Consider the following 23,247-nt stretch of genomic DNA (forward strand, 5'->3'; position numbering starts at 1 on the left):
TCCTATTGCCAGCGACATTGTGCGGGACTCCTTCTATGTCGATGATCTTCTCAAGTCGCTACGTGACGTACAGCAGGCGATTCTTGCTCGAGTGGAGACTCAGGCCCTCTTGAAGCGTGGCGGGTTCACGCTACGTAAGTGGCTAAGGTGGTGCCAGTAATGTTTCGAATTGCGTGCATGGCCCAAAATGACCCAACTCTCACAAGATCAAAGGAGCGCACAAATATTCAACATAGACAAAAACTTCTTCTTGTTCCAAAACAAAAAACCCAACACAAGAGCTTCCCTGTCCTACAAAAAGTCACAGCAAAAATGTAAATCAGCTGTTACGCATGCGCTGCCTACAACGGCGGGAAACTGAAAAGAGCAGGCACGTGCATGATATTACAATCACCAATAAAACCGCACAGCAAAGGGGTAGCTACACTTGAGATGAGAACAGGCCAAACATCATGAATGAGAAGCGGGAGTCACTCGGCCACACAGACCAATGAAACACAACAGATAGTCTATACACAACATTCCTGATGAGTGCCTGAGATGGCATGAAACTTTAAGTTGTGACTGATCAAGCCATCTGTTGTTCTGACTAGTGTGTCACGGCTCTACCTTCCCGGTATCGAGCTCTCTTGGATTTCTGCTGGAATTCACAGCAGTGTGTACCCGGCATTCAATATGTCTTGCTACTACATGTACATGTACACTGTATGTTCTAACATCATAACATAAATTATGTTCTTTACTGCATTACGGCTTTGCATTGTCTTCTGTCTGACTAGGTCCTTTTCGGGAGAATGACTCGCAGTCGCCTGAAGAAGAGTCTGGTGAGTGTTGCACACACTATGCTGCATTCACTACACTACAACATGATGATTCTGCTGCTGCTGCCGCTGCCGATTACGGTACATTTTATTCCCGAAGCTATGCAAAGACGTTATTTTTGTAGCGTATGGCGCTAGCCAGGGTACACCGTGCCCTTCATTTCGTATCTGTGTGTGTGTGTGTGTGTTGGGGGACAAGAGCAAGGTCCATCGCGAGTGTCAATTTGCAGATGACTCTGCTCTGCTGGCTACCACTCATGATGGTGCACAGCGGGCCCTGGACCAATTCATACATGTAGCGTATTCTTTCGGCTTGACAGTCAACCTGGACAAGACAAAGGTGATGGCTGCTGGATATGGACTCGCGGAAGCAGACCGGCTGCCCCTGGACGTGGCGGGTGAGGTGGTCGAGTGTGTAGATAGTTTCCGTTATCTTGGCTCTCTCCTCCACACGAATGGCCGATCTACCCCAGATATCAGCTCGCGCATTGCCGGTGCATCACGTGCATTTGGAGCCCTGCGCCAGCCGGTTTTCGCTGACGGCAACCTCTCACTTGCTACAAAGCAGCTTGTGTACGGGGCATGCGTGTTGTCTCTGCTTCTGTACTGTGCTGAGTGTTGGGTGCCGTTGAAGCCCGACCTTGATGCACTGTGCTCTTTCCATTTGCGCTGCATCCGTTCCGTGATGGGTATCAGCCAGCGGAATGTCTGGGACGAACGACTGACCAGGGTTGATGTTCTGGAGCGGTGGAATCCGCGTCAGCCCCGTGACATCCCCAGCCTGCTGACATCGCGCCGCATAGAGTGGCTTGGGCATGTTGTGCGAATGCATGAGGAGCGTGCCCCGCGTCAACTACTGTTTGGCACCCTACATCCTGTCCATCCAATGTGCGGCCCGAGGAAAAGGTGGCGCGATGCTACGCGGAAGGATCTGGCGGCGTTGGGCATCGACGAATGGTATGACTTGGCCCAGGGTAGACGGGAATGGCGGGCCGCTTGCAGTGTTCTGCCCCCGCCCGAACCCGTTTGTGAGCCCCTGCAGATACCTTGTGCCGAGTGTGGCCGTCTCTTCTCCAGGAGTGGTTTGCCTCGTCATAAATGCCTCGATGAGCGCCGCAAACCTGTATCAGAACAGAGAGGTAGCCGACCATGTTCTTCCTGCGAGCGCTGGTTCCGCAGTGCCGGAGGTTTGGCGGTCCACAAGTGCCCCAACTCCCGGATGCTCCCCGCGACATCGTCTCGGGCTCCGTGCCGGGCGGCGGTGTCTACCATTGCTGCTCAGGCGACTCCTCCGCCGCAGCGTGTGCGGCTCGCTCTCTCATGCTGCAAGGCCCACTGTGGGGCCTGTGGCCGATGCTGCCGCTCTACTCGTGGATTCCAAATCCATAGCTGCCGGAGATGGCTCTCTCGTCGTGCCGATTGAACATGGTCCCTGATCTCTCGGCAGACTGCCGACTTTCTGCCGTCGCGCGTCGTTTTCCATGTTGTCGGCCCCGCGAGGGGACACGTGAGTCGTGACCGTAATGGCAGTGTTTACCAGGACCAGGACCAGGTGTTGGGGGGGGGGGGGGGGTCGCAGGGCTTCATGACGTGGCGCGCCAGGCCTGACTGGCTATCCCGTCAATGTTTAGGACCGTGCCGTCAAAGACAGCTGGCCACATATCCAAATAGATGATAATTATGCCAAATAGCGTGCAACTAGACTTGGGAGGGCAAAGCACACCAGTTGCATACAAATCATACTCCAGTGTGTACATGGTAGGCCCTGAGCTCTGCAGGAGCACAAGTCACTGGTAACTGTACAACTTTGAACTTTGTATGCAACTTACTTCTCTGCAATGCCCTCCCAAGTCTAGTTGCACGTTATTTGGCATAATAGAGAGGTTAAGTTACACGTTTTTTGCCCTTTTTCAAAACGCGGTGCAAATCTCACGTTACGTGTAATTTTTAGAGGTTAAGTTACACGTGCGACGTGACGTGAAATTTTGCCTGGCAGTATTCGGGTTTAGTTCGCACAAATATCAAATCTTCCAACAAACTTGATAAATCTCGATAAAATTACGGAAACTCACACAAATTCGGTCGGGATAACCAAGCGAAACTTCCAAAACTCACGTCATGAACTTACGCGCGGGACAGTCAACTCACGTAAAACACGTCAAATTTTACGTGAGTTTTTTCACTTTTTGACGTAAAAGTTCACGGACGTAAGACTTTTACGTGAAACTTAACCTCTCTAATATCATCTATAGGGCAGCACGTAACCAGACCTTATACAGTCAGCGAGTGCGACAAAATGGCACAAAACTGACAAGGAGTACTGAGACATTCGGCGACCTGACACCTAGCTCCAACACTTCTCCAAGTTGAGCCTCCCAAGTTGGGTGGTCTGTTGCTTTGCGTCGTCAAGTTGTAGTAAGGCCGGTATGTCTAATAGTCTTACTTATTTCGTCATCATCCAGTAACTTTCGGCATTCTTTGTTGCCGTGATGCGTAGCTCGTGCTCTTCTTCGTTGCGCTTTCCTTCCCCTCTTGGACCTTTCCGAACATGAGCCTTCCGAGTTGGAAGGTTGTTGGTTTGCGCCTTGGAGAAGTGTTGGAGCTAGGTGTCAGGTCGCCGAATATCTCAGTACTCCTTGTCAGTTTTTGCCAATTTGTCGCACTCGCTGACTGTATAAGATCTGGTTACGTTGGTGGACAGTCAGTCATAACTTGTAACATTTTGTCCTTCTTCTTTTCGCAACTATTTAATTGGCTCACCATCCGAGTTACATAAAAGTACAAGTATAGAAATAGTGTTCTTCTGGAAAATGACCCTGACGGGAAACACAATTAATGACTGAATATCACACACTGCACACACCACGTTAGCCACCTACGCAGAACTCTTGCCTGTCAGCAGTAGTTAGCCCTTTCCCAAAGGTGCTTTTTTAATTCGCACTTAGTGCTTTTCGCGTCCCTCAAAATATGCTGAAAAAGTGCTCTTTTTTCAGTGAAAACAGGCAAAAAGTGCTCTTTTTTCTGTGAAGCATAGCCATGATGCATGTACATGTTCAGATATGAACCCAAGGTGAGAAATGAATACGCATTCTTCCATTTATGGGTTCACGAAAGGCAAAACAGGAAGTAAAGTTCAAAAAACCCACTTTTTACAGCATTGTGTACAAGCTTATTGCCCCCCAAAAAAGCGGCGTGCCAACTTCCAAGGCCCATCGAGCACTCGAAAACTGTGATCGCATGCATGAGCAAACAGATTTTAGCACTTTTTCAGCTGAAAAAGCTGAAAAAGAGCGATATTCACCAAAAAACGCAATAAAGGGCGAAAGAAACGGGCTTTTCCAAAAAGGGCCAAAAAGGGCGAAAAAAAGGGCGAACACCTTTGGGAAAGGGCTAGCAGTAGTACCTGGCTAAAAGGACCACTCAAGCCGGAACCAGTGAAAGCGTGTGCAGATGTGTTTTGTTTCAGTGTGCACATAATTGCCTTTTAAATTGTATGTTTTGTGGGATGCGCACAGAAGCCAGTGGAACCTTGCAACCGGCCGAAAAGCCAACCAGAAAGCCAACCATCAAGGTCACCCCGAGCAGTGCAATGCTTTCAGTCAGTACTATTGTGTAGCGGTGGGTGTGGGTGTAGGTGTGTGTTGTAGGTGTGTGCAGCGGTGGGTGTGGGTGTTGGAGTGTGTTGTCGGTGTGTGTTGTGGGTGTGGGTGTAGGTGTGTGTTGTAGGTGCGAGTGTAGGTGTGGGTGTGCATGTGCGGGCGTGGGTGGGTGTCAAAAGAAGATATGAAAAAAAGATGTGCATGTGTGCGTGTGTGTTACGTGTGTGTATATATGGGTATTAGCGCGCGTGTGTGTGCGCTTGTGTGTGTGTGTTTTGCGGGGGGTATCTATGGGTATTAGCGCGCGCTTGTGTGTATGTGTGTGTGTGTGTGTGTGTGTGGTGTGCGTGCGTGTACGTACACGTGTGTTTGTGTGTGTGCACCAGTAGTATGTGTATGGGGGGGGGGGGTGCGTGCATGCGTGCACACCGATTTGATGGCCCAGACTTGCATGTAACTAACTTGACCGAAACATTATTGCCCTCTGGTCCTGCATGCCAGGTCCGGAATTTGCCTCAGCTCATGTCCTGGGCCTGTAACGTAAAACAAAGGCGGACTACAATTGTAGTAGAAATGAAATTCAGCCATTCTAGTGCTCCGTGCTTGATCAGTTTCGCTGTTCTCCATTACTATGTTGTTCAGGCTAGGGGAGAGTTCCAGATGATTATCAGTAGTAATGGCCGCATCTGCTACTGCTCTCCGAACGTCGAATCCTTGCTGGGAGTCCGTGACGTGAGTGATGTGCAACAGTGGGTTTGGTTGTGTGTGTGTGCGTGTGTATGTGTGTGTGTGTGTTTGTGAGTGATGTGCAACAGTGGGTTTGGTTGTGTGTGTGTGCGTGTGTATGTGTGTGTGTGTGTTTGTGATGGCAGCTTGTTTTGATTTCCTTTTTTTTTTTTTCAATTCATTTTGCTGTACTTTCTGTTTTGTTTGCGCCACTGCCTCTCACCTTGCGCTCAGTTCTCTGAGTGGAGGGCGGCGTGACCCCAAGGGGTAGCTGATTGATAGTAGTAGTAGTATAGTAGTGTTTGTGTGTGTGTGTGTGTATGTGTGTATGTGTGTATGTGTGTGTGTGTGTGTGTGTGTGTGTGTGTGTGTGTGTGTGTGTGTGCACGCATGTATGTGTTTACATTTCCGGGTGAGATTGCTACAGTCCCGTCACTGAGTAGCTGCAAAGAACGCCAGCTAGCTTAGGTACTAGTATTCTGCCCAAGATTGTGAAAGCTTGCCGGCCTCAGTGTACATGTATATCTACAATTCTAGACATGGTGACAAGGGATGCCCGACACTTCCCCAGGCCGTTTCCACCAATGGTACAAGATTATTGTGGACATTCCTGATATCAGGCTTCGTGTGTGCCACGAATGCTGTTATTGGGCTCTTGTTCCACAGATCCCGTAACAATCATTGTGAAGTGGCACGACGACCCTTCATGGGAGGTGGCAAAAACAGCGCAGAGTCATCAGTCAATTTCCTATCGCCGTGCTCCGATTTCAATACTGAGTTGGACACAGGTAGCCAGTTCATTCAGCTATCAGTTCCTACTAGGCAGCACCAGTCATCTTTTGTGATTACCCTTGGCCAAGTGCATGGAGCTACTTGATCTTAGGGCTGGGTTACTCTATCAATTTGGTCTCATCTATGATGTGGTGTTCCTTTGTCGCAGGTGGAGGTGATGGGAAACAAAATCACGGATTTTGTTGATCCCGATGACGCACACATCATCACCCCTCATCTTCAGCGCCTTAACCAGATAGGCGTCACCCAGGCGGGGGAAGGTGAGCTTCCAGACTATGCTGGCACTACTGACCAATATAACGCACTTTCCCCGGTGTAAACCACGCTTGAATTTTTCTTTGCCGGTGTGTGCTTTCCCTTGTGCTATTCAACAAAACAACCATTATTACACTGCTACCATTTGACTCCTACGCACAGATGGGCCCGAGCCGGATCCCAGCATTGCCGGTGAGTTCGCAGCACCAGATTCATGCTCTTTTGCTGTGCGCATGAAATGCGGCAATCAGAAAAAAAGAAGAAATAGGACGGCTTCATCGCGTGCATCCATGGCCGCCAGCAGCAAGTCTTACGACTATTGGGTCAGTACAGTTCACTTCTAAGTCATTTAACTCGGATACTGAGCCAATAAGAAATGTAAAAATAGAAGAAAAACACAAAGGAATTAGTTATGAAGCAACTTTCCACGACTGTAATTAGATGCTCGAATCTCGAGAGAAGGAGGGTTTCCTCAACGCTACTATTGATCCTGGAGCGGACCAGGGATCAATGTTTGAGTTTCGCTTGGCTAGAGAAGGATAAAATGAACTTCGAATTACGAGTAGAGCAACTCCATCTCACTCGAAATAAGCGCTCGCAGGACATACATGTAAATGTGGTCACTGTACTGTAAACGGCTCTTCTATACCGTTTGGATCTAATAAGAAACCCATGACCACTCTTGATCAATTACAGGCAAGGTTTGCTAGAGCTCTACTGAAAAAGAAAAAAATTGCATTTGATTACACTTCTTCCAAATCTGTCTTAAATTCTAAATGCTCCCTAGAGTCACTAGCCTATCGTCGTCAAATCATCAATCTCACTACTTTTCACAGATATGTTTTCCATCATCGTGATTACCTTGCTGATTTCCATTTCAAGATTACGAATAGTGAGCGACGACCAAATAAAATCATTCTTCCCAAATTTAAATCATTGTCTAAGTCTCTCTTCATGTTCCGAACTGCTATTCTATGGAACTGTTTACCCCCCAGTCTAACATCGGAAGCCTCGCTCTATAAGTTCAAAGCTGCCCTCAGGAAATTTACAGCTGACTATGCTTATGCAATCAACGGAATTCCGCCACCTTGCAGTTGATTTTCCCCATTTCTCTCCTCATCAATCCCTACTTGTCTTTGTACATACATCTACATCTACTGTTCTTTCAATCAAATGAACCCCTCGATAGGCACATTGCCTTTGGGTCATTTCATCATCATAATAATAATAATAATAATTTCGTAATACGTATTCGTATGCAACGACGCAAATCCACACAATTCAGTAGACACTTTTTCTATCAAACGTTTTCTTTCCCTTCTCTTCAGGATAGTACAGGGAATGTTGGAAATTAGAAAAACACATAACTATATAGAGAATGAAAGAAAGAAAAAGTCAACACTTCAACATAGGTGTTAAAAATGATTAAAGTGTTAAAAACTCAAAAACAAACAGCTGCAAGTTGTAGACAAACACGTTGAACACATCAGGGAACACTTGTCACACTTTCACGAGGTGTGACACCAAACAACTGCAACGATAACACATTCTCCTTCTGTACACATAGTTCTGGATCTAGTTTACGAATATACAGAGCTTCTAACACAGCAAGATGTAACTTAGACCTTCCACGAGTCAAAATCGAAAAGATATCATCACTATACAACTTACGACAACTAGCACTGCCCGACAAATGACGCTTGATGGACGATGTCCGATCACTTAGCTCTGTCACCTTCGACGCCTGCCGTTGTTCTCTTCCGTTAGGCTTGTTTGGTTGGTTGCTCTGGTCCACACCTCCAACGTCCGTTGATTTCATGTCCGTTTTTGTTGATTTCATGGCCGTTTTCGTGTCACTTCTTGGTCCGTTAGGTCTTGTCCCTGTTGACGCTCGTGGTACTCGTCCTCGTCGTGGCCGTCCTCCAAAATGTGCTGTGCAGTCCGATACTGGAACGCCTTTGTCTGCGTCCAGTGTAGATGTACGCATGCGTGCCTCCGCCTCGACGGGCGGGGAGCTTGGCCCATCTCAGACAAGCGTGAGGAAGCGAGGGAGACCGTCTCGAAAACCACCCAATGTGACACTGGAGCTCATAGACACCGGAAGAGTTACCAGAAGCAAGGTGAAGAGACGGAGTACTGGGGATCTGAATACGTCGATAATGGAAGTGACAACAACGATCAACAAGAGGAAACGAGGAAGACCAAGAAGTGACACGAAAACGGCCATGAAATCAACAAAAACGGACATGAAATCAACGGACGTTGGAGGTGTGGACCGGAGCAACCAACCAAACAAGCCTAACGGAAGAGAACAACGGCAGGCGTCGAAGGTGACAGAGCTAAGTGATCGGACATCGTCCATCAAGCGTCATTTGTCGGGCAGTGCTAGTTGTCGTAAGTTGTATAGTGATGATATCTTTTCGATTTTGACTCGTGGAAGGTCTAAGTTACATCTTGCTGTGTTAGAAGCTCTGTATATTCGTAAACTAGATCCAGAACTATGTGTACAGAAGGAGAATGTGTTATCGTTGCAGTTGTTTGGTGTCACACCTCGTGAAAGTGTGACAAGTGTTCCCTGATGTGTTCAACGTGTTTGTCTACAACTTGCAGCTGTTTGTTTTTGAGTTTTTAACACTTTAATCATTTTTAACACCTATGTTGAAGTGTTGACTTTTTCTTTCTTTCATTCTCTATATAGTTATGTGTTTTTCTAATTTCCAACATTCCCTGTACTATCCTGAAGAGAAGGGAAAGAAAACGTTTGATAGAAAAAGTGTCTACTGAATTGTGTGGATTTGCGTCGTTGCATGCGAATACGTATTACGAAACTGTTTTTTCCCACCGCCTCCAAACTACTGTTTGAATAATAATAATAATAATAATAATATACGAGGACAGAGTTCGAATTATCCAGCGGGCATGCTTTTCGTACTTCGAACTATGCGTTCGAATTTGACTTGAAGTGACTTGCAGAAGATCGGTACGACGAAAACGTTCACACGGAATGTTTGAATTATACCGTATTCGAATTAGAGGGAGTCGACTTGTAATAAGCAGTCAGACAGTGCAATAACAGGGCACAAAACTGACAGGCAACTGAGACATTCAACGACCTGAGACCTACTGTAGCTCTAACACATCTAACCGTGAACTTTCCAAGTTGGAAGGCTGTTGGTTTGCGCACGGGAGATGTGTTAGAGCTAAGTCCCAGGTCGTTGAATGTCTCAGTAGCCTGTCAGTTTTGTGCCCTGTTATCTCACTTCCTGACTTGCTTATTATCTTGATACAGTCGTGGATAGCTGCTTCACGACTCGTTCCTATGTGTTTTTCTTCTATTTTTACATTTCTAAGTCATTCCAACTTATTTTTTGTACTTTAGCCATGGGAATTACTATGGTATCCTGCGGTACAACTTGTAGTAATTGCCTGATAATTGTGCACTGCGCATGAAACTCAGAGTTGTGAGAAAGCCGTGATCCATTGTTGTTGTTGTTGTTGTTGTTTGGCTTTATTTAAAGTGGAGTTCCAAAACAGGCCTAAACAGGCCTAAACCTAATGACAATGGTCCCACTGTTGTTGTTTTTCACGTGTTGCTCCGGTCCCTTTCCCCTGGGTTTTTCAGCTCTCTGTGCATACTTCTCCCTTGTAGTACTGCCTCAAATTTTTCAGAACTTCACATACCAGGCAGGCACAGTGGGTTGGTTAAAGACCATGATTGAGACACGAGAGGTACAGTACCTGATTCACATCCTGCCTGGGAGCGGGTTTTACAACCGTGCTGCTACCTACAGTAAACTGGGAACCTGTGGCCAGGCACAACGGGTACATGGATGCAGCTAAAGGGTTTCTCCGCACTCGTGCCAGTGGTTGTGAGAATTATCCACTCACCCCCACCGTTAGGCGCTGCATCTACCGCTAGGGTTTACCGGGTGTTAGCGGCCGCCGTGAGTTCCCGGGGGGGATCCCTTCAGGAACGGACACGATAATTTACTTTTACTTTTACATACATACATACATACCTATTTACTCTTGGTTGTATATTGTTTAACATTTCTTAGAATATTGTATATATGGCTGATTCAAATGGTGGTAAAACACACACCTGGCAAATATGGCGGTAAATAAACGCCTGCCCTCGCACACTCTCTAGGCTGCAAAGTTGTAGATATCCAGTTCAGTATGTCTGTGTATGATGGTCCTACCGGTAGGTCCTGCATGTCTGTGCAAGCTATCGATAAGAGCATCATCCATTGTGAATTGAAATGTGACCTAAGCCAGAGACCAAGGTTTTGAAGAATATAAATCTGCTCTCTTCGGCATGTGTGTGTGTGTGTGTGCGTCTGTGTGTGTGTGTGTGTGTGTGTGCGTGTGTGTGTGTGTGTGTGTGTGTGTGTGTGTGTGGCTTCTCTTCTCCTTTACGGAGCGGAGTGTTGGGTACCACTGAAAAGCGAGCTTGCGGCGCTGTCCGCCTTCCATCTTCGCTGCATTTCCGCAATCTTAGCCCTCGGTAGAAGAGACACCTGGGACTTCCACATCAACAGGAAGACCATTCTGGAGGCCTGGAATCGTCGAGATCCAGTGGATATTACCACACGTGTTCTTCGCCGCCGTCTGGAGTGGCTAGGCCATCTAGCTAGGATGGACGGCGATAGAACTCCGCGCCAGCTCCTGTTTGGTGCGCTCCTTCCGCCGAGGCCGGCTTGCGGTCCTCGGAAACGGTGGCGAGACTCTGTCAGAGCTGACCTCTCCGCAGTGAACATCGACCACACGGAATGGTACGACCTCGCCCAGGAGCGTGGGAAATGGCGCAGTGCGTATTCCGCTCAACCAGTACCGCGATCGGCTCAGCGTGACACTTCTGTGCTCTGCGATGTTTGCCAGCGTACTTTCGCCCACCAGAAATACAAGAATCGCCACAAGTGCCTGGCCGAGAGGAGGAAGCCCATATCTGAGCAGTCCGGCAGCCGACTATGTAATGCGTGCGGGAGATGGTTCTTGAGTGCTGGCGGGCTAGCTTCGCATAAGTGTCTCTCCAACTCGGCTGCTGAAGTGGCGTCGGTCTCGGCTGTGGCATCGGCAGACTCGGTCCGGAAACAGCGGGTTGCCCTGCCCTGCTGCAGAGCGCATTGTCTCGGCTGCGGTCGCTGCTGCAAGTCATCCCGTGGTTTCGACCTGCATAGCTGTGCTAATTTCCTGTCCAGGAAGTAGAGCGGCGTTTCTGGGTCCAATGCTGAACTCAGTGCTGTCGACCCCTGCACAGGGGACACGTGACCATTTGATGGCAGTGTTACCAAGGACCAAGGTGTGTGTGTGAGGTGTGGTGAGCCCATAAGTGGGCTCCTTTCCAAGTCCACCCGGACTTTGGGGATTTCAGGGGCGGCGGCTGTTGGGCAGTTCAGTATCCAATGAGTAATTTTTCCAAGATTCCCTTTTGAGTCTCTCTCCCGTTACCCGGGGAGACCCATGTGACCAGTTTTCGCCATGAGCAAGTACAAGTGTGTGTGTGTGTGTGTGTGTGTGTGTGCGTGCGTGCGTGCGCGTGTGGGTGTGGTGTGTTTGAGTGTATAATAATTATGTGTGTGTATGTGTATGCATGTGTTTGTGCATGCATACTGACCTTCACCCGGTCAACCCTAGCGGCAGATGCAGCGCCTAACGGTGGGGGTGAGTGGATAAGTCTCACAACCACTGGCATAATATAAGTGCCGAGGATTTATCGGGTGTTAGCGGCCGTCGTGAGTTCCCTTCGGGAACGGACACGATAAATTACTTCTTTTTTTCTTTCTTTTTTTTACTGACCTTCACACTCCCCTACCACAGCCAGTAAGATGCCACGGCCAGTATAGACCACCAGCCATGGACCTGAAATTGACCGAGCCACTATCACTGCACTCAATGGTGATCCTCTGCAAGCCCGATGTTACCATTGGCTCTGTGAGCATGGAGTCCCGTCCAAGCGGAATGAATTTCCGAGCTCGATACAATTTGGCTTTCGAGATCGTTAAATGCCATGAGAAGTGAGTATGGGTTTGCAGTACTTCGTTTTCAGCAAACAAACAATCGTAGTGTACACATCGGGTATTAGGTGTTTGATTTTGCTGCATATGCATGTGGTAGCATGCAGGGTTCAGACCAGCAGAGGTAGTGCGGGCCAAATACGGATTTAAAGGCCACGCAAGCCGCCGACCCGTTTGGGAGCAATTGCACTGCTTGCTGTAAGGCCATAAGAAACAATTACCGCATCATAATAATGTGAATATGCACCAATGTACCTGAGCAGGACCGATGCCAACTTGCCAAGGCTTCCTACCATAGTATGATGATACTTAACAGCTAAGGTAAAAGTTTGTGAGTGTTAGGGGTGTGCGGATAATGCTCGAAAAGGTGGCAGATTCTGCTCGAAAGTCAGTGAAATTGGCAGAACCATACAAACCTTATGGCGGGCAATTCCTCGAATTCTGCTCCTTTTCTTTATCCACATACCAAACATGCATGAAACTTACCAGAAAAAGTACCGAATTCTGCCATTTTTTTCTGCCAGCATTATCCGCATATGCCTAGTGAGTGTGCATCAAGACTTTAAAAAATATCCAGATGACGAGGCACTACTAGTTGAGGGAATGGAGAATGGAAAAATTTGAAGAAAAAGTTGACTTTCCGCATCACCAGGCCTCAAACCAGGGACCTTCGCTTGAGGCTTTAAAACAAAGAACTCTTACCGTTGTAACTCTTTTCTTCTGTCATCCAGCGACCAAGCAGTGTTCACTGGCCAGAAGGATCTCATTGGTAAGAGCCTGTACGCGCTGATTCATCCCTTAGATGCCGAGAAACTGCGAGAGAAGCACCATGCATGTAAGTCACACGCCTGCACACACGCATGTAATGTGTCTTGAAAGAAAGCACTATGCACGTAGACTTGACAGACACTATGCATGTAGACTTGACAGACAAAATGTACGTAGTCGTAGGTGAATCGCAAATGATTCAAGGGTAATGCCCCCTTGCGCTGAATATAAATCCCAATTATTATGCGTGATTTGCAACGGATAACCAACTGACCACCTGCTTCCATTGCACATGATGAACTAGTCAGTCAGTGACAAAGCATCGTACGCATTGCTTCCTGATGACTTTTAGTTTCATGAAACATCAGACTAGATGCGGTTTGGTATTATATTTCCACTGGAATAACGTGCAATATAGGCACGGCTGTCAAGAAGCGGCAACTAACAGATGGCATTGGTTCGAGATGGCATGGTAACCACGCACGTGCCGTGGTCCGTGACTTGCTCATGTATGTACGCAAAATGCAAGTCGCAAACACACAAAGATCGTCTTTGCATTTGGAGAAAATATCTTTGACTCTTGCTGGAGGTTGGCGAGGTTTGCCTAATCTTTACTTGATTGCGATGCCGGCATGTCCTCTCAATAATTCAGAACAAAGAGAGCTGATAATCGCTTCATTGCTGAGTAGAAGTAACAATCAACTCTCCTCAGGTCCTCAGTGCCAAAAGCAAACGACTGCAATTCCACAACGCTCACTTCACGATGATGAAACAATAATATAATCGTGTACACACAGAGTTACTTGGACCATTGGGTCATCCCTATCCTAGCCGCTACTACGGCGCTAGTCCGTCCAGCAAACAGATATTGACTATTACGATTCGAACAACTGCGTGAACGAGGGCTCGCTGAGCAAATACAATTGAAGTCGTGACTCAAATCAAGAATTAGGTGGTTACTCGAGAAATACGAGCTACCCCACAAAACTGACACATGTAGATGGCATGAACGAAGGACAAATAGGCTAGACAAAGTGTCCCAAGGGACTGAAAACAGCAGATCTACCAAATAAGACAGCCACATATGCCAAAACAACGATTCCAATACAGTGGCGACTAGTATCAGGCAGAATGAAAGGCTCCAAAGTCCACGAATACAGCCACGACCTCCACGAAAAGTTTACGACCGCCACAAAAAATGACATTGCTCTACCTCCTTGAAGGGCTAAAGTTACCAGTTATTCTATAACGATGTCAGGTTATGCCTGTAGGACCCCCCACAGCCAGCACGAAATACCTTCCAAATAATTCCAGGATGCGATTGCAGCTCCAGACAGGAGGAAGAACATCGTTGAAAATAACGGCAACGATGCCCAAACTCTTGGGAAACGGCTGAAGTCTTCCTGAAGATGTTAACATTGAATAACCATAGATTACCAGCGTGGTTTGGTGACTTTAGGACTGTTTTGAGACTTAGAACGAAGCGATATCTCAAAATTGATGGAATTGTTACCTGTCAAATGCGTGGGCGAGCAGGCCAGCTGACTGGTTACGCATGAGCATGCATTAGGTTAGCATGGTACCGGTTCACGTGCAGAGAACTAAGTAAGTTGCCGCGATCCAAGTGCAGTTAACAGCCGTGTAGGATGTACCGTTAGCGGAATTTCTATTAAACCCACATTATTCACCCCAACAAATTCAGTGTGCCTAAAACTATACACAGTAAAACCTTGTGTAAGCGACCTCTGGGTTTAGCGACCACCTGCTCTTAACGACCGTTTTTCCATGCACCGACAGTTCTACACGGACACTGTGGGACCTGGTTCTAAAGACCACCTGGCTTTAACGACAGTTCTACACGGACACTGTGGGACCTGGTTCTAAAGACCACCTGGCTTTAAGGTGGCAGACTACCCAAAAATTCGCTGAAAAATCGAATTTGTAAATTCATATTGAGTGCTACGTCAGTTGAAAGAGCATGAATAGCTGCAAATTCTCTGAAAATTGTGTCCCGATCTGACCGGCCGTTCAAGAGTTATGGCCGAAAATGTGCCCTTGCAAGGAAAGATTTTTTTGTTGCACGCTGTCATTTGTTGGCAGCACTGTATTTGAATGTGAGCAGACCGTGCGCAACTTGTCGTATGATGGAAACACGTGAAAGTGTGCAGAATTTTGCTCCAAGTCCAAAAAATCAGGTTTTTGAGCCACGTATTGGGCTGCACGGCGCCGTGCAGCAGGACTTTTGCCAGCACTCTCGTGACGTTGCAGATATGTGGCTTGATTATTGTAGTTGACGTTGGTTTAGTGACTTTGGCAAGTTTGAGTCGTGTCAAGAAGTCAGGTAGGATTCAGTACTAGGCAGTAGTGAAACGTGAGTGATAGTCTTTGCCGGTTTCTGAGGGTATCCTGGATTTGGTGTGCAGCGCTGTGGAAATGGCTTGCTGTGGAGGTCCCAGCACTGGATGTTGTATCAAAGGTACGACCTCGTAGCACGTGCTAAACCTAAAAAAATTCAAAAATTGACTTGGGTCTGTGGGAGTGTGTGAGAGAACGCCCACTCGTTCCGTTGTGACAAATTCCAGGGCCTCGTTGAGGGGCCCTACCCCATCACCCATGGCTGCTTCTGGACTTGTTCTAGGTTTGAGTCCCGCGCACGAACAGAATGAGCACGAAAATGTGAAAAAATTGTAAATGCATTTGTTTGGCTCCTGGGTGGCTCGCACACCGTGGCACTATGCCGGAAATTTGAGTTTTTCCGGCCTGGAAAGCCTGTCAGTGAGGCGCAAGAACTTGTAAATCATGTCCTGAGGGCCAGCATAGTGGCAGGAGTGTGTGGTCAAAATTTCACTCAAATCCATTGAGAAACACCAAAGTTACGGGCAATTGAATGCCATAATTATGAAATTTATGGGTAGGCTGCCCCCTTAAGGGGTGTTCGCTTAAACCAGGTTTTACTGTATCATTGATGTACAGAGTAGATGTCTGTATTTTGTGACAAAAGATCTGGGTGCGTCTCATATTCCAGTGCTGCTTGTACTCCGGAAAATGCTGTACTATCAGATGTTCCTAAGCACCATGGTCCTCTTGAACAATGCGTTTTTGTGTCCGTCCGATATCGTGTTCTTACCGTGGGGAACAATAGGGAAGTTTCGCTCTACGTAATTACATGTACGTATGAAATCCGTATGTCGCACGCGCCAGGGAACGAGGGCAACTTTCATATGAGCCGTCAGATGCGAAAACAGACCTTATGGGAAAAAATTCATATTTGTGTTAGTGATACTATCTGAAAGCCAGGAGCATCAAGAGTCGTATGCAAAAAATTAGAGTTGATCTGGACCAAGGGAAGTAAAGTTATAGCCTCTACAATAGGAGACCGTTTCAAATTGCATCTCAATTTTGGGTGAAATACCAACAATTGTTTCACCTACTTTGTAGAATATTTCCTGTTTCCTTTGACCGATTTCCACAAACGTGGGCTTTCTGGAAAGCTCTGGCGACGAGCAACCCGTTGGGCCCAAATCCGATAGCAAATAAAGCACAGAACCAGCGCAACAAGCTGCAGGCATCGCTTCAGCGCTGGACTTGCGCCGTCACACGAAAATTGCTCGCCATTTCCATCTCCATTATCCCAGGACGCCCGATTTTTTTCGAGAAGATGCACTGAGAGCTTCCAAGACGTCTGAGCCTGTTGCCGAGATCGTAGGTCGCTTGAAAAGGGGGAAACCCCGGGTCTGGATCGTTTGATTTGCACGTAGAAATGCAAAGTGCTGTGACGTATCTTTCAGGCTTCGCAGCTGGGGAACGCAGCCCGCGATCGCGCTTGCTGCATTGGATTCCTTGGAGTTTTCTCTTCGATTTACATACTTGGATTGTCCCGAAAGACCGATATTTGACTGAAATACGAAGGTTTGTAGCTTGGTTGTCCAGGCGCACCAGAGCGTAAACTCGCCAACTTTCAAGTGCATTTTTCTGCACTGTGCAGTGTTTCCCATAAGGTCGGTTTTCGCATCTGACGGCTCATATGTAAATCTCTCTACGAATTCCCGTAGGAAAGCTCTTTCCTACGTTGGGTCCTCTGTAGGACTTTTTGAAATAGTTTTCGCATTTTCCGGATTTATCCATGGCAACGTTCAAGCCGCGCGAAACACACAAGGTATACACACTGTACACCACGTGCAAAATATCATGGAAAACGCGGTTTCGGTTCATGGTGCATGCGGTGGGCGCATGCAGGCAACGCGTCTCCAAAGCAACCAGGCATGTTTCGTAGTCGTGGAGAAATCACGTAGAGCGAAACCCAACAGCGCTGATTTTTACGCATGAAAATTATGTGCAGTTCCTACGTTTTTTTCATACGTAATTCCGTAGAGCGAAACTTCCCTGATATCATCCAGGCCCGTAGCAGTCTCATTCCAGTTGGTCGGGCAAGATCCAACCTCAATTAGCACCCCCACCCCCCCCCCCCCCTGCTATGTGATGTTCATCAGGTGTTTGTCGCACTGGAAACGGAGCGTCTCCGTAAGTAGAGAGGTTCCGGGGTACGATTTTCCGTGCCAAAATCCGTGTGGGCGCTACGGATTTTTTCCAGGCGTGCTCCATACGATTTTGGACTGGCTTTCACACGAACCATGTTTCGTATGGAGATTTTGCGTCATCAGGTGCAGAAAGATTTTTCGCGTACAAATTTGGTACGAGAAACATGGATTTTCCGCGGGAAGTTTTGATTCCGGTACAAATTTTCAAAATAAAAAGGCATAGCACGGGAATTTGACGTGTTTGGGACCGTAACCTAGGCAATGACGGCAAACACATAAGTTCCGTACTCCGGAACATTTCACTGCTCGAAAACGACGTACATGTATAAAAAATCGGTAGCGCCTCTACGGATTTTGGCACGAAAAATCGTACTCCGGAACCTCCCTAGTTTGTATCCCGGGTGACGTTTGTGCCTGGAGAGCTCTATATAAGTGGTGCTCTTCAGGCAAAATCTTTCCCAGCCTACTCAAGCTCAACTGATGAGGGGTGAATTCCCGGAAACACTGTGCGTTGAGCAGGTAGTGGTGCTTTCTTGCAGGTATTCCGAGTCGAAGATTCGATGGACTTCTTGTGTGCTCTGGATGGCAGTCGTGAGTCAGTCAAGTATCAAGTCAAGTCGGCGGAATAGCGCGAGCTCCAGTGTGGGGAGCAAACCCATTCCTAATATAACAAGTCATCGCCCAAGTGGCAAGTAGCAACCACTATTTTGTGCTGTTTTTTTTTTAAATTAATTTTTCTGAATTTTGGGCTGTGTTGATGCACAAAATGATAATAATTATCTGCTCAACATTTTGTCCTTGCAGTGGTACATGGTAACGAAGACAGCATCACAATGCAATTGCGCTACTTACGACCGAACAACAGCAGTGTGTTGGTGGAGATGGTGGCGAATCTAGAGAGGACCTCTCCCCGGATGTACATCAATGTAAACAATTATATCGTAAGGTGAGTTGATATCTGCCTCCCCTACCCCGTCGTACCTCACCCCTGTCTAAGTACTTCACCCTTGAACCCCACCCTTGCGCTGTATCATTGTACATCAGTTTGAATCAAAACAAGCAGTCTAACATAGTGAAATGACAGTTCAGCTCGTTCTGTTGATCGCAGATTTTAAAATCATTTTTTGCCTCAACGCTTATTTAAAATACCAATGCATGGGAGGTATGCATCCAAGATGGCCGTCACCTTTTTGTGGGGCAAGTTACCCCATACTTGGCAGGTACAGCCCGTTATACGGAGGAGTTCTAATCTTAGCTCGTGAAGGTCTGTGTGCTTCCATTGATCAGCTACCGGATTTTCAGCAACCGGGCTTGGAAGCGCTAGCACTTCGGCTTACACTCGCTGAACATAAGCTTGTCTCACCTTCTGACCTGCCAACACCCCACCTAACAGTAGCCTGTATCTACCGTGTTCCTTCCCCGTCGACGGATGACTTCTCGACTTTTCTCGACCGCTTCCAAATAGCCCTGCAATCAACTCAAAGGAAGCCCGAAGCCCTTGTGGTATCAGGCGACTTCAACTGTAGGTATTCCGGCTGGTGCTCAACTGACGAAACGGATGCACAGGGTCTGAGTCTTGACAACCTCTTCTCATGCTATAATTTGACCCAATCGGTAACCTTTCCCACCCACCTCCGCTCGAATGGACTTGGCAGCTGTCTACCCTTATCCGACCGGCCAGTCAAAAAACGACGACTATCCGTCGATGACATTAACAAGCTGTAACTCACTTAGTTTTGATTGAATCTGCACCATTTTGGTCTCAAAAGAAGCTGGAAAGACCCACCATTCATTTGCAAAAGACCGGAGCGTGTTAGCATCTTTCAAAGAGAAGTTATAGGTCTCTGAGTGAGGTCTGTTTTCACACCACATACGAAACAAGTTTTCAAATGGTTTAACTTTGGCAATGATTATATTGCCCTCCTAAAACTATGCCTGGATGCTTCCCTGATGGTATATTCAAAATGTGTCAGCATGAAAGTACAAAATTAAGACTACAAATGGTCCACATGTCGATGAGCCGTACTTCTCTTCAAAAAATGGAATTGGAGATGGATTTTTGTTCCTCTTACAAATAAAGGCTAGAAACTGTTTCTAGAGAATTCCTCATGGCTCAAGCTTTCCAAAAAGCCCAAGTTTGCCAATATCACCCAAGGGAAAGTAAAGTTATCAACAAAATGAGTCGCGGCGTCTCGCTTGGACTGAGAATTTGTCCACTTTGACGGCCGGATAAGGGCTAGACCTTATCGCGAGCAACATCCCTAACCAACTCAACCACATTCAAAAACTGGCTGCTCTTGGCGCATCAGACCATGCCGTCCTGCTAGCTGAGTTCTCCTCCTCAAAGTCTTCCCCCACAGCAGCCAGCACCTGTCGTAGCCCACCATCTACACAAAGATACAGTGTCCTGCGTGCCACGGATAACATGTGGAATGCCATGAATGTTTTTCTCGCAGATGTACCCTGGTCTCAGGTCTTTGCCTCCCACTGCATCGACACGGCTGTCTCGGCATTCACTGACATCCTTGAAGGTGCCTTGGACCTATATATAGGAAGATCCTCACCTCCTCGTCGGAAATCACGCCACAAACCCTGCCCCTGGATGACTGCATCACTGAAAGCAGCTATTATTGAATAGAGTCAAGAGTGATCTCTACAGCATCTACCGGAAATACCCATCCCCTACAAATTTCAACAAATACAAACACCAACGTAACTATGTAAAATGCCTTTCCAGATCCTGCCATCGCTGCTACATCCGCAACCTCCGTGCCACGATATCTCCCACAAACCCTCGCCTCCCCCCCCCCCCCCTGTGCTCATCCGTCAACTGCGAAATCCTACCAGTGCCCGGGTTATACATGTACCTTCGAAGATGGTGGGCTCCAATGGTCGAACAAGCACCTCTCCGGCATCCATTGGTAACTTATTGAACCGCCACTTCGTCGGTGATGGCTTACAGGTTGACCCCGATGCTCCTATTCCCATTATTTCCTCCCTACCTCCACCAGCAACTAGATTGCACTCCCTGATCATCACCTCATCTACTGTTCACAAGAATATTGCAAGACTGCCTCTAAACAAATCCCCCGGAGCTGATAGGATCACCAATGAGATCCTCAGGAAACTGAGCTACTCAATTGCCCGCCCACTCTCCATTCTGTTTAACCTTTCCCTCTCCTCCGGCACATTCCCGTCACGATGGAAATCATCCACTGTCATTCCAGTGTACAAAAATAAAGGCGACAAGAACAACCCGTCTAATTACCGACCAATCTCCCTCCTGTCCTGTGTCTCCAAACTGCTAGAGAGAATAGTGTACGACCGCTTGTATGACCATATCTCCCCTCTTCTTCACCCCGCACAATCTGGCTTCCGTCGTAAGGACAACACATCCCTGCAATTGTCCCGCATAATTCAAGACCTCTGCTCCCTAAAAGACCAGCGGCAGGTCTCCTGCATCTGTTTCTTCGACCTCTCCAGGGCCTTCGACACCGTGTGGCACTTTCACCTCAATAGAACGGTCCCCTTTTACGTCAATAGAACGGTCCCCTTTCACCTCAATAGAATGGTCCCCTTTCACCTCACTAGAATGGTCCCCTTTCACCTCACTAGAACGGTCCCCTTTCACCTCAATAGAACGGTCCCCTTTCACCTCAATAGAACGGTCCCCTTTCACCTCAAGTACTCTCCTTGTTTCTTTTCCTTTCTCGCTGTTGTCTCCCACTTCTGGGAGCGACGTGGGCATTTTGTGGCAGTTGTACATAGTAGTAGTAGTAATTCATGTGTGTGTGTGTGTGTGTGTGTGTGTGTGTGTGTGTGTGTGTGTGTGTGTGTGTGTGTGTGTGTGTGTGTGCATGTTTGGTGTGTGTATGTGTGTGTATATGTTTTGCACCCTATGTTAGCATATCTGCACAGCCTGTGATGGTTCCCTTTAGAGCCAGTGCGACACCAGTAGTGGCGCCTCAATCACCTGGCCTGCCGGTCAAACAAGCCATGCCGAAACCACCAGCAGCAGAAGCAGCGGCATCGGCAACCGCTGCCTCGGAAGGACATCGACCACAGCCTCCCGCAGCCGCCATCTCCACCACAGACTCTGCCTGGGCACGAGATCCTCTGCTGACTCCCGCAGCTGCAGCGTCTATCTCCGCCACGGACTCTGCCTTTGCAGGACGTCATCTGCAGACTCCAGCAGGCGCCACGTCTATCTCCACCCTGGCCTCCGCCGGCAGATCTGCACTGGCTGCCACCACCTCCGCCACTTTCCGGAGATCCAGTTTGAATGTCAAATCGGGAGATCTTGTATCACCAGACTCGGTTTCCACCCCGGATGTCTTCCCCAAGCTCTCGTCACAAGCACAGGTGTCTTCGTTGGCGCTTGCACGTCCTGCTAGCATGACTGTGCAATCAACCATGATGCGCTCTCCAGTCAGTACAAGTCCAGTATTTGTATCACAATCCCCACGGAAATCCAACGTAACTGGCCTGTCGTTCGCACAAGCCATGCCGAGATCATCTGAAGCAGCAGAAGCAGCGGCCGCAGCTTTCAACGCTGCCTTGGCGCATCAGCTACAGACCCCCGCAGCCGCCGCGACCATCTCCACCATAGCCACTTGCATTTCTACACCGTCTGCCACCGCTACTGCTGCCAGTGTGGGATCAGCCGGAGTAGGGCTTCCTGGCAGCACGCATTTCAGCAGAAGCATGCTGGTCCAAGCACCAGCACTGCCAACTCACTTGCTCCCATCACCTATAGCCATAGCCGGCCTGGCCACGGATGCTATTCTGGCCCCTGGCATTCCGACATCGGCTACACCCAACTCATCGCTTTCTGATGCTGCCGAGTCTGGCCCCTTCACAGATCTGTCACATGGGCTTGGATCCAGCCTGCATGCTCCTCTGCCTTCTGTCATTCCGCCATCGACGCCGGCGTCTGCATCTGCCCCATCACGTCGAGAAATGACGCTTTCGCAAATGAGCCGCGGAACACCCTCTTGCGGCCACCCTGCTGGATATCCTCCAGAGGCTTAGGCAAGGACTGGCAATGAAACCGGCACTCCATGCTTGCCCAACTGCCTTGTGTATATTACACCTCGACTTTCTCATGCATGTCTGTTGTACTGTATACAGCCTTGTGTATATTACACCTCGATTTTTTCATGCATGTCTGTTGTACTGTATACAGCCTTGTGTATATTACACCTCGATTTTCTCATGCATGTCTGTTGTACTGTGTACAGCCTTGTGTTTTTACACCTCGATTTTTTCATGCATGTCTGTTGTATGTGGTAGAGTATGCAATGTTTGATACTGGGTTGACCCCTAGCTGAGTCAACTATCCTTTCCAGTGCCTGCACACGCGTTTTACATGCACCTCCTCTCCCCCCCCCCCCCCCACACTCTTGTATCAGGTTTTCTCTTCGCAGCCTTCCGTCATTATTTTCTGCACGATTACTTCCTTGCATGAAATTGTTTTTTTGTCACACTGATGTAGTCTAGTACTGCTCTTCTTAAATTTGACTTTTTTTTACAAGACTCTTCTTTTCTTTTCATTTCGTTCTCCCACTCTCACACACACATGCTCACAGTCATTTCTGCCGTCGTGAGTCGCATTCGGGACGAATACGAGAATGAGCGCTTTGTGGCAAAGCACTGATTTCCATGGCGACGCCAACCAAAATGGTGTCGTTCATACTTTCTCTTTCTTTCTTGCTGTTGGCTTCACTGCAAA

The 23,247-nt window shown here is 47.8% G+C and overlaps 1 protein-coding gene across 1 annotated transcript; it reads left to right on the forward strand.

Moving 5' to 3' along the window:
* The first annotated feature begins 794 nt into the window (after positions 1-794).
* On the forward strand, positions 795-23,247 carry LOC135823688 (uncharacterized). Its single transcript, XM_065336535.1, has 10 exons — positions 795-824; positions 1,093-1,778; positions 4,340-4,439; positions 5,063-5,152; positions 6,087-6,198; positions 6,356-6,516; positions 12,014-12,210; positions 12,942-13,045; positions 18,321-18,462; positions 21,422-23,247. Exons 1-10 carry the CDS (start codon positions 795-797, stop codon positions 22,545-22,547), a joined length of 2,748 nt encoding a protein of 915 aa, XP_065192607.1. The 3' UTR covers positions 22,548-23,247.

This window comes from Sycon ciliatum, chromosome 8, assembly GCF_964019385.1.
Source record: "Sycon ciliatum chromosome 8, ocSycCili1.1, whole genome shotgun sequence".
Lineage (NCBI taxonomy): Eukaryota > Metazoa > Porifera > Calcarea > Leucosolenida > Sycettidae > Sycon > Sycon ciliatum.